Raw genomic sequence first — 12042 nt, 5'->3', positions numbered from 1 at the left:
CTTTCCCACAATGCTTTTGCTCCTTAAGACTCTCCCACTTTGCCCAGAAAAATGTTATTCAAGGCTGGCTTTTTTTTTTTTCAAAAAAAGGCAAAAAATTTGTCAACAATTTTTTTTTTTTTTTTTTTTTTTCCACAGAAATATCCCAGACAGCTCTAGGGATGCATTTTCTTTTCTTTATGTTTAATTTCATCTAAGTTGTGGGCTAGGATTTAAGTGCCAAATATCTTCAGCTGATATAAGAGGTATTTGAAATATCTTATCTCTAGAGGCCTGTGATTGAGTCTGGCAGCACCTGGAAATCTCTATCGACAGACACCAAGCAAGTTATCCTCAATAGATGGGTAATATTAAAGAGACATAACGTGCATCACAACTTGCAGTATCACTGAAAACCCCAGACAGGTACACACACGTGGTGTAGGTGTTCTGTAACCAGTGCACCATAAGTTGTGTAATGGATGGGCTTACTCTGACCAAATGTAGACGCCTCTTGCAGAGATGTAAATATATGAGCAGGTCACCCCAGGCTCCCTTTACAGCCGGTTGAGGGAAGGGAGCACTTCTGGGGCACAGTCCACCTCAGCCTCAAATAGACAGCTAAAACTGGACTGATGAAGCCTGTCCAACAAGTGTCCATCTCTTTCCATTGGCTGTCCCAGGAGCCTGGGGCTAGTAAATCAGTTGTTGAAATAAAAGAGACGAATCCTACCTCATTTGCTTAAAACGTGCTGTAACTGGGAGGAGAAAAAAGCTTTTAAGTGTGAGAAATAATTTGCTGTGTGCTCGTTTTAAAAGAACAATTATGTATGGGAGCATGTCTTATATAAAGGAATTTATTTTAAGAGTATGTTTTTAAACAGTGTATATTTATGTGCATCCTACCGCAAGGGAATAATTTTGAGCAGAATTAGGAGTTTTGTTTTATTTTTTTAATGAACGGCTGCAATCATAAGGCAGTTCATGCTCTGCTTAAATTAGATTCCATTGCTGCATTTCTTCTACTATTTGTCTACTAAATAAAAAATAAATGAACAATACGGTGTAAAAACCTGATTTTCTAAGTGAGCCCCTGATTGCTTGGAAAGAGTCACTGCATTCTGAATGAAGAAAATTAATTCATAGTGAGTTATCTTATGCCAGTCACTGAGTAGTCAACTGAAGAATATAAAAGTTAGAAATGAAGGTGAAATAAGGAAATTTTTAAACTGTAGAGAAAAGATTGTATTAACTAATGTGCTCCTCTTGTGCATATATTACCCGCTAGCATTTTTAAATGTATCTTCTAATTATGTAATCAATGAAGATGCTGATGTTTACCAATGGAAGGGGTTTTTTTCCTGCTAGTACAGGGCCACGAATTAACCATAAGAGGCCCACAGACCTCTGCAGCTCCCTGGCAGTGCAATATGTTGAAAACAGATTTTTCAGCATGTCCTTTTAAATGGGTTGAATCTATCTGGCAGAAAGATGGCACGTTTATGAACATCCCTTGCAGACACCAACTGTGCCCGAGAAAAACAAAACAAGAGGAGGGGGGGGGTTAATTTCATATAGACTCTATAGCAAAAGAACATGTGGCTGTGTACTGGGGAGACATTAGAGCAAGAGAAAGGGAGAATGGTTCTGTGCAAGTGATTTCCCTCATGCATCTCCATGAAACATTTTTGCTCAGTTCTGCACACTGTTTCTTCACAGGTCGTGTGTACCTCTTCAGAGGTGCTTTTGGGTATCATTTCTCCCAACTTTGCTGGTCATGTCTTGACCTAGATTGAATGGGATAATTTACTGTAAATGGTACTTCAGTGGTGGGTGATAATTTATGTGTGATGATATAGATAATGATGTCTACAAGGAAAAAAGAGGAACATTCAACTGTAGTTACTCTCTACTCATAATAAGCCGCATCCTTGGTGTTAACAGGCTAGTGCCATCGGCAGGGTGACCTGACTGTACAGACTGTTGGAAATTGCATGCTAACATTGCCAGAAGCCATTACAGGTTATTCTTATTGACTACTGTAATTATAATAAACATTATGTTCCAGGGATGAGTTCTTGGCTGTATTGGATCCATGACCTCCAGCTCCCATTTATTTCACAAGATTTTACCCAAGCACGGAAAGCCTTATCCTAGTGGTTTTTTGCAAAGAAGAGACTTTGCACAAGTCTTGTTTACATTTGGCTTTTCTGAGGCCCGTATTCAGCCAACCTCACTCGTTAGAGCCACTTAATACGTACCTGCCGTGTATGTATCCAGCAAAGCTGGGACGTAGAGTCTAATCCAAGGGGACAATATGGAAAGAAAAGATGCCTGTATGCTCTTCCTCCCTGGAGACAATTACTTAATGAATGATGATGATGAATCATATGGTAACGTAAAGTCACAACAGGAACATCATCATACAAAGGGAGGGTGTTACCATGCTCTTACTTTGCAAATTTTGTGGGGGACCTGGGGAGAACGTGCCTCTCCAGCTGCAGAGAGCAAATCCTATTGCTGTAGCTGAAAGCATGTTTCAGTTAATAAGATGCTAAAGATCAAGCAAGTAAAATCTGTTCTTCACAGGCTGTGGGCACAGAGCATGTCACTTGTCCTCTCTGTACTTTAGGCTCCTCGCGTTTTAGGGAAGTGATTACTGATTCAGAATGAAAGCCCGAATCATCACTTAAGAATTACTGTTTCATTATTCTTTGTACATGGAAAGCCGAGTCATACAAACTGTGTCCCCAGTTTCTGTATCCTGTAACACAGTTGGTTGGGTTTAATATTTTCCAATTTTCATTTTAAGTGTCTTTTGGCTAGAGCTATTCTATGTCTCTATACCACTGTAACTGTATACCTTCTCCTATAGAAAGGTATACCTGCCATCTAAAATATATATAAATAAATCTAACCAACAAGGACTAGATGAGATGTTTAAAAGGATTTGCTGGGAAATGGAAGTTTTATAGAATAAAATCCTGGGGAAAAAATGAGATCAAATTGCAAAGAAACGGTGCCACAGGAAGACACTCTGTTGTAATAACATTTTCTTGCAGTTCAGCCTAAATGGGACTTAAAAAGAAATGTGTCCTCTTAATCCTGATGAAGCCAGAAGTGTAATGGATACTGCGCTAAGAGTCTTCTGAGGAAGCTGAGAGCACTGTCAGAGGAAAGAAGATTACTTGGAGAAAGAGTGCACAAAATCTAGCCACCAGTTTTGGCGATCTTTCTGCAGAGAAATATAACTTTAGTTACCTGAATGGTAAACGTAAAGCTGTAATCCCGGTGTTTGCCTGGATTCGTCTGGACTCCTTTAGAAAAAAACATGTAAACCAAAACACAGACAAATGCAAAATACAAAACAAATACAGACACATCATCTGTTCAAAGGAGTTCTTTGTAATTAATCAGTGCTTTGAGGAGGAATTGTTCAGCCTCATCATTGTTCACTAATTAAGAATGTGATGTTAGCGAAATCTGTTGACAAAAGTACGGCTGAGCCCAAGCTCTAAAATTGAGCTTTTGGCCGAGCAGATTAACAGACTCATTTAATTTCCTCAGTGGGTCCGGTAACACCGAGGTCTCCTCTCTCCCACTGTCAGGTCATTTCATATCACTGAGCTGCTTGAGGGAGACGTTGTCGAAGCAAGGAGTCAGGCCACAGGGAAGCAGTGTCGGGGGGTGGGATGTGCTTTTTGTTGTGAGGAAGCTATTAAAATAAGCAGAAGAGAAGTCTTGAAGGAAGATTTATGTAGCTTGTCGTGGCAATATTGGCTTCCTACATTCGATAGAACAAAAGACCCAAAAGTTGCCCAAAATGATATACTGCAAGCAGGATTTATGGTGATTTTAATGTGACACGGAGCAGAAAATGTGTTCTCGGCAGGATATTTATGCCGGCAATTTAAAACCTGTGCTTTGATTGTTCTAGATGATAGCAAGTTTTCAGAGGCCATCACAGTGCTGCTCACCTGGATTGAGCGCGGCGAGGTGAACCGTCGCTCCGCAAACCAGTTTTATTCCATGGTGCAGTCGGCCAACAGCCACGTCCGCCGGCTCATGAACGAAAAGGCCGCGCACGAGCAAGAAATGGAGCAAGCCAAGGAGAGTTTCAAAAATGCCTTAACAGGGATCCTCACTCAATGTAAGTAGCATCTTTTTGTCCAGTGTTGTTGTGATGATGGTGGTGGTGGTGGTAGTGGTTTTAGGTTGGTTTTTTTTTATCGTTTTGTTTGTTTGTTTGTTTGGGGGTAAGTAGTTGCAATGCAGTCATATTCTACTTCATATCCTATTCCATACTCTATGGCAATTTGGAGGAACAAGGACCATTCCTAAGAGCTTATTTCTCAAGGTGAGCAAAGTTTCAGTAGTTTTTTTATTAATAGACAAAGACGTGGTCTATGCATAATGTCTACTGTTGCGTAGACGTAACGCCTCAGGAACGGATCAGACAGAAGCCTCCCTGCTCTGAGCAAAGATCATGCTTTTGTGGAGAGAAGTGATATGTAGCCTGTGCGTTACAGCTAGTTAACTAGGCCAATTACAGAATAGAGGACAATTAGGCTATATTTTTAGCCTGGGTTTAGGTAAAAGGACATAGGATTCAGCAACTTTTGGGGATCTATTCACAGCATACGGGCCACCCCCACAGTACAAGAATACTCTGTACTGCTGCTGGCATCGGGACTGCTTGGCTGATACAATGCCAGTATTAATTTGGCAGATAAACTGCCTTAAATATTTAGTGCTGGCAGCTATTTCTTTAGTACAGAAATATAATAAATGAAGTTACCTTAATGAGGCTCTCTCATAAAACAATAATTGGGATACTTGCCTAGAAGTGTTCTTCAAAGGGAAGGGAGAAAGAAGCGAAGCGAAGCGAAGCGAAGCGAAGCGAAGAGAAGAGAAGAGAAGAGAAGAGAAGAGAAGAGAAGAGAAGAGAAGAGAAGAGAAGAGAAGAGAAGAGAAGAGGAAAAAGGAAAAAAAAAAGAAAATATGAGAAGAAAAGAGAAAAAAGAAAAGACAAGAATAAAGGAGAAAAGAAACTAATTTCATTGTTGCTGGTTTTTAACATGTCTGCTCGAGCAAGAGGGTTTATAATACTTTAAAGGGTGGAGCCTGAAGCCAGCATTCATATGCAAGTTAAAAAAAACCAAACAAACAGCTTACCAGATGGAGGGCAATGCAGTTCTTACATTGTCATTTCTGAATCACATCCCTAATCTACATTAAGAAATAAGCCCTAATGGCTTTTCTGCAATATTTTTCTGGCCACTCTAGTGGTCATCCTTCAGAAGTTAAGGCTCCAGGCAGAAGCTTGGATGGACTTGCCTGGGTTAGGAGAGCAGCCCCTGGAAGCTTCCTGCATATGGATGATGGGGAGCTCAGCATCTCAGAAGACCAGTTCACCCCAGGGCTCGTGTCCTTCTAATTTAAGGACTTAGATGCCTGAATTTAGGAAGAAAGACTCTGGGCCAAAGACACTTGGATTTCTGAGGTCATATGTTCAGTGAGTAAATTTTAAAGACCAGCTAATTCCCTTGATAATTTGCTAGGCAATGTCATCTTCCATCTCAGCAACTAAAAGGCAGCATGAGGAGCAGAGATGCAGGCACCACACGTGGCCATGCTGTTCAATTCACACCAGGGCCTCTGCAGTTCTGTGTGCAACAGCCAGCCCTAGCATTCGGAAATGCCTTCTTCAGCTGCATTTAAAAAAGAAATCCCCCATTGTCAGCAGGCTGAACTTTAGTTAAATCAGTCTAAATTAGCCCGTTTGTCACCAACTGTTGTAGAACATCTGTCACTTGGAAATGGAGATCCCTGTAGTTTCAGGTGGAAACTTGCAGCTTTGGCTATCTGATTTGTTCCTGTAATGTGCTGAATGCTGAACTCACAAAAGCAGAAATAGGTCTGGCTTCAGAACATGAGTTTCAGAGAGCCACAGTGCAGCAATGCCTGGGAGAAGAGAGTTTCTGACAGGTCTGGCATAGGAGGACAAGGTCAGCAAAAAAGCTGGCTCAGGGAAAGGTGTTACACTCTGTGGATTTTATAAGAATAAATTTTACGAGCTTTCCAGATGCTCCACATTGGTTATTTTATAAACATCATAAACATTGGCCATTATTAGCATTAATGTGTCTTATTAAAATTCTCTGCAAACTTGCTACAAACAGATGGATGATGTTTTTGCTTCACACGTGTATATGCCTAAGATTGCTAAACATGGAGACTGTGAAATGAGCTTCCCTTTTTCAAGAATTATCCTGTGTTTGAGTTGATCTGGGGAATGTTTTTCATGCGTCCTTTTCTATTGTTTTCCCACAGCCCTATAAAATCAGTAACAATATGTCACTTGCTTTATGAAGAAGAATTTGAAAATGCTAGATACCCAAAAAAGGTGTTGTGTGGTCTATCAAATTCTGCAGAGTGGCAAAGAAACCGCTTCTGCTGTTCTGCAGGAAGGATCCAAAAGTCTAGTGTAATGCTGCAGCTGTGTGGCCATTTGACATAAATATTACAGTATTTTTAAAATACCATGGGGCGTTCCTCTGTCATGAACTAGGTCAGATGTCCAACGACAAGCTGACCATTATGGTGTTTCTTTGCAGTCAGCAGAGAAAAATAAGCATCTCCAGGGGATGAGTCATCAGACCGTCCTCGTGGTGCTCTTCCAGTGAGATGAATCATCCCTCGGAGATGCCGTTTTCTCACTGCTGCCCACAGAGGACTCACAGGGGGCCTAGCTCAGAACCAGATGTCCAACTTTTACGTGCCTTGTTCAGAGCAGATTAATCCCACTTACTGTGTGTAGTCTGGATACAGAAGGACGTAGCATAAGGCAAGAACTTGGATTTAGCTAAAAATGCCAGCATTGTAGCAGTGAATATTATGGGGAGTGAAGAAGAGATATGTTAAGAAAATGGGCTGCAAGTGCACTCACCTGGAACACACACAGTGTCTATGTGGGTCTCAGTATAAAATGCTTTCTTATTAATGAGGATTAGTGTGGCCAGAACATTTCAGCTTATGGCCCACCTACTAAAGAAGTACAGGTATTGAAATCCCTGCTACAAATTTCTGCCTGGAAGTATTTAGAAGATTACCAAGCGGATTACCCCTAAAAATTTGGGTCAAGTGTTCAGCACGTGAATTAATTACCTGACCAAGGTACTTGCGCTGGGATAATCAGTGAAATAAAGTGTATTACTGCTGTCACACCACCAATTTACAGCTCCTGATTTAAGTTTTACAGGGAGTCTTAGCGTTGTTAAGGTGCTTCTTCAGTTATTTAAGGGATAAAGAGAGAAAAATGTCCACTTCCTTCTTTTTTATTGAATTACTTAGTTTCTCTAGATTTGAATCTGTGCTTAAAATATGGATTGTTTTCCAGGATTTTGGATAGCTCTGTCTTTGTGGTTTGATTTCTAAATTCTTCCACTTTGCTTCCACAGCACAGTTCCGTGTGACACTGCTCCCTGACTTTCTGTGCACCTCCGTTTCATTTCCTCCCAAACCACCTTTTCAGCCTAAGGCTTATAAATGTTGATCCTCATGTTTAAGAAAAATGAAAGCCCCAGAGACATCCGCATTGGTCTGGTGTTTTCAGACTACACCAAAGCTACAGTTCTCCCCTCTGTCTTTCTCCTCCATGCACTGTAAATGTCATCTGCTTCTTGCTGAGTTTTCAGACTCTTTAGTGCCCTGTCCCTTGACAGAATTTTCAGAAGTACCTATAGATGAGTGAAGATCCAAAATCCCATAGTCAAAAATTAATTTGATATCTCAAGAGCCAGACACACAAGAGAGTGGAAGTGTTTCAGTGTGCAGGTAGATAGATACGCAGTGTAATTAACAGAAGTGTCCCATGGCTGGGTACTGAGCAGCTGATGACACTCCCTTATTTGGTCATTTTTGTCAATTTTACTACTGGATGAATATTCAAGGGATTCGGGCACCAGGTCCCCATCAGGGACTATGAATCAGTCTCTCATACCTGTGGGGGAAGAGTGGGAGTGTGTTTTTTATCATGGCCAGATTACTTCCTTGTCATGCGGTGGCCTCCACTTTCACCCTCTTCTTGGCCTTTGGGGAATTTCAGTGCCTAGGGTCAGGACAATCTTTTGGAAAGATATGCTTAAATACACTGAATGCCAGTGAAGGAACTGAACCTGAGCCTCCCTCCTTCCAAGAGTGCTCTAAATGGTGAGGTCTGAAGGGCTATGTTGACCTTCCTTAGGGTGTTTGACAGACGGCTTCTAGAATGGTGCCAGCTGGAGGGAGGTGTCTCCCAGCCTTACCTAACTTGGCACAAAACAGAGACAACAGCTATGTACATCTATGGCACATAGATGTGGAGTCCCCTTCTCTGGAGATTTTCAAGACCCGCCTGGATGCAGTCCTGAGTAACATGCTCTGACAAGCTCTAGGCAATCCTGCTTCAGCAGGGGAGTTGGACTAGATGATCTCTATGGTCCCTTCCAACTCTAAAAATTCAGTGAAATTCAGTGAAATTCAGTGAAATTCCTACCCAGGGAGTGCCTATGCACAGTCCATCAGCTACTTAAGGCAGTAGCCTTATATGCATTCCCAAGTGTGAAGCCCTTCCCCTGTACTTTGTAGGAAGCCTGAGGTTTAACCCATCACAGCTGATTACAGATAATCTCCAGGATCTTAGAACTTGCGTAAAAGGCCTGAGTGTCAAAATGTGGTTCTGAAGGTGTGGATACACACATGGTTCATTCTACAGGGCAAGCTGGAGTATGAACCTGCAGAGTCATTTATTCCAATGTAACTAATCACAGCTGTGTCCTTACCTCCTGGTGGATGTGGGGTTGCTGGAAAGGGAATGCAGTTCCCAGTGACCCTGAGATCCCTTCATGCATTAGCTGGCATTAGAGAGAAGAGATGTGCTGGAGGTTCTCACCCTACTTTGGTAAGCAGTAATTAGCTCATTGACTCTCAGTAAGCAATTTTTGAAACAGGACACAGACCCCTAAATCACTTAGACATGTTTAAAGGTTGCCATCCTGAATTCCATTCACAACAGCTAAGTGATGGCCCTACTGTTGGCATTAGGCAAGCCAGTGGCAATCCAGTGTAGCAATCCCCACCACTCAGTATTCAGGGCCAGTATATACCATAGATGATCCTGATATTTGCAGGTGATCTTGTAGACAAGCTACGTACTGACACATACTGACATTCTTTTTTTTAATTTTTTTTCTCCCCATTTCAGCTAATAAATATCATACCATCATAATAAGCAGTAAAAGTGAAACTGTTACAAAGTTCAATGCAATTTTTAAGTGACAGGATGTACTTCAGCAGTACTTCTGGAGAACTTGTAAATTGTAAAATAGGTTTTTCCACTAACTTAAAAGAAAGTATTGAGATATTTTTCTTGGTACAGTGCTAATTGTGATCAGGGACCAAAACCTTTTCTGGCCGCTTATGAAGTTTTCAAGTACAAGGATTCCCATCCGTGACTAAAAGTGACATTATTAAATCTTTCAAAAAAGGTAAGAGACATCACCTGAGTGAGTCCCTACTTTGCCCAGACAATAAGATGACCTCTGAGAGGGTCAGAAAAAGCACTGCAATTTTCATTATGTCACTGGTGTGCCTTTGCTACAAAAGCCGTGGTGGTAGCAGAGGAAAAGCCATCTGTATGTGAGTGGTGTCTCAGCTTTGTGAGGAGCTGTGATCAGAGCAATATGCTATGGTGCTCCGAATCTAACAGCTCCCATGTAGGCACACTATGGCACTATGCTGATACGGGTGAGGAGGGAGACAGAAAGGCATCCGGAGCAACTGGAATATTAAGGACTATCTAAAGCAAGTACAGAGCATCAGCAGCCAGAATTTTATGAGGAGTCTACCTGCTATTGCCTGGTTTGCTTTTTTGAAAATGATCTCAAGACCCACAGTGCAGTTCCATTCATCGTGTAGATATTCTTCCCATCTTGCTATTGAAAGAAACTCCTTTCTCACTCCATAGGTCAATATGCAGAGTGCCGGCCACTTCTTTCTGCTGCCAGTAACCTTGTTTGCTTCCCTGTGTTCTTGCATTGCGCATAAAGATGTACATAGAAGTAAACATAAGAGAGTTACTCATCTTGCACGAAGTCATGAAACCAAAGGCAACTGGAATTATGAAATTATGCATTTTACCTGCTTAGCTTGTTGCTAAGCATCCTTAGCCCTTTTATTTGTGACACATGATACGGAGCTAGATACACCTTTGAGCTAATTCAGTAGGGCTGTCATTAAGAAGAATCAAAAGTTTGGGGATAAGACTGTGTGTCGTGTCCCCCTCCTTGGGAAGGTCAGGATTGTCACCTTGAGTTTTCTCTCCCTCGGAGAGAAAGGGCTTCAGTGGTGTGTTAGAGTACTCTGACTTTTTTTCAAATAGCTGGTAGGTATCTGATATAAATTTCCCTCCTCCCCCACCCTCACCCAAAATAAATTGAAGTTAAATAATTCTGAAGGGAAATGCGTTCTCAGCAGACTGAATAAAATTCTCCTCTCTTCTGGTTTGTTCATTTTCATTCTCTGATCTCTCTGGATATGATTTAATCTGTTTTAACATTATCAGTGCCTTCACAGATAGAATCTGAATTTTTAATAAAATAAAAAAAAAAGGAAGAAAAACTGTTAAAAATCCTTTCTGAGTTTTCTTCAAAAAAGGATTGGGTTCAGTTTTGGTTTTCTCATTACAGGTTCACTTCAAAAGTTGCTCTCCTGCTTTAGAAAAGGTAGAATTCACACTGATATGATGGTGATTACTAAAATCACCATCTTATCTGATTTGCTTTAAATTCTGCACTGCAGTCCTTTTTCCCAATAATCCTTACACTTTTTAGTATATTCTCTTAGTGCTAAAAATGAAGCCAGTTTCATTACAGGTATTGAAAGCATGCTGGTTTGAAATTTTCATAGCAGTCAGACTTTTCATATACATTCATGCTTTCCAAGTATTCTTTCAATTGCTTTGCATTAATAACAACTTTTTAAAGGATTTTCCTGCTCTTTAATTGTCCAGTCTTACAGTCTTTCTTTAATTTGCCAGTGACTAATTCAAAAATATGAGCTTACTTTATGTGCAATTTTTAGGTCATCATTAAGCCCTTTGTGAAAGAGATTGAGTCATATAATGTGTTTTTACAGTGCAGCCCAGGTCTCGGTTGGTGTCATAGAACGCCACTATAATACAAATAAAAACATTAATCATTCGTGTCATTAGTTGCCATTATTACTTTCTACCTTGACATATTTCTGAAAAAAAAAAAAAAAATTAAGTACAAAATAACCTCCCCAATCCATCCAGTCCCTTTTGATTAGCTCATTTAGTCGGTGTGCTCTGCTTGCTTCTGTACTGATAATTTGTCCGGTAAAGCTCAGCTGGGTATCTCTATTCTTTTTTCCCATTTTCCATCTCATGTACACATGTTCTCAAAAGCATTTCTATCCAGGATGTTGCGGCAATGGCAGAGAATAGAGATGAAAGACTGCATTTCGATTTTACCTTGCATTCTTATAATTCCTGCCCACTTTCTGGCAGCATAACCCTTTGTGGCTGCAGCCTGTAGTGTTTCAGATAGCTTATTCCTTTGTGTTTCATTTTCTTTGAATTTCATTGTTCCTTCCATTGTCTGTAGCCTTCACTCCACCTAAAGTCAATAGGAATCTTGGTATCGATTTAAGCGTGGCCGGAATTTCAACAGAAGCTCTTCCTCTGTTATTTTTAAGACCTTTTTTTTTTTTTTTAAATGTAGGCCATTAAATATGCATGGTGTTTTATAGCAAAAGAAAAACACTGGCTCACAACAGATTTTAGTCGAGGGCCCCATTTTTGACAACTTGTGCCACTTGCCTGGATCCTGCGGGATCTCCTAGATGATGAAGCGAGGTTCAAAGCAAAGCAGCATGTGCTTGAATCACATGGAAATCTCTGCTCGGTTTTGAGCTGCCTTGCTGAGTAGGGATGGAGGAAAGGGCCCGAGGCTTCTCAGAACGGAGCTGTAAATGTTGTATGGAAATGAACAATAGGGGATG

At 40.9% G+C, this 12042-nt stretch overlaps 1 protein-coding gene across 3 annotated transcripts in view; it reads left to right on the top strand.

Moving 5' to 3' along the window:
* Positions 1–12042, top strand: part of ENOX1 (ecto-NOX disulfide-thiol exchanger 1) — a 299113-nt gene that overhangs the window by 210833 nt on the left and 76238 nt on the right. For all 3 annotated transcript variants that reach the window (XM_014966053.1, XM_014966054.1, XM_014966052.1), the window contains one exon: positions 3917–4129. In XM_014966053.1, the coding sequence (XP_014821539.1) occupies positions 3917–4129 (213 nt within the window). The remainder of the gene's footprint in view (positions 1–3916; positions 4130–12042) is intronic.

This window comes from Calidris pugnax, unplaced genomic scaffold (genome assembly GCF_001431845.1).
Source record: "Calidris pugnax isolate Ruff unplaced genomic scaffold, ASM143184v1 scaffold20, whole genome shotgun sequence".
Taxonomy (NCBI): domain Eukaryota; kingdom Metazoa; phylum Chordata; class Aves; order Charadriiformes; family Scolopacidae; genus Calidris; species Calidris pugnax.
This window is presented reverse-complemented; position numbering and strand designations above follow the sequence as displayed.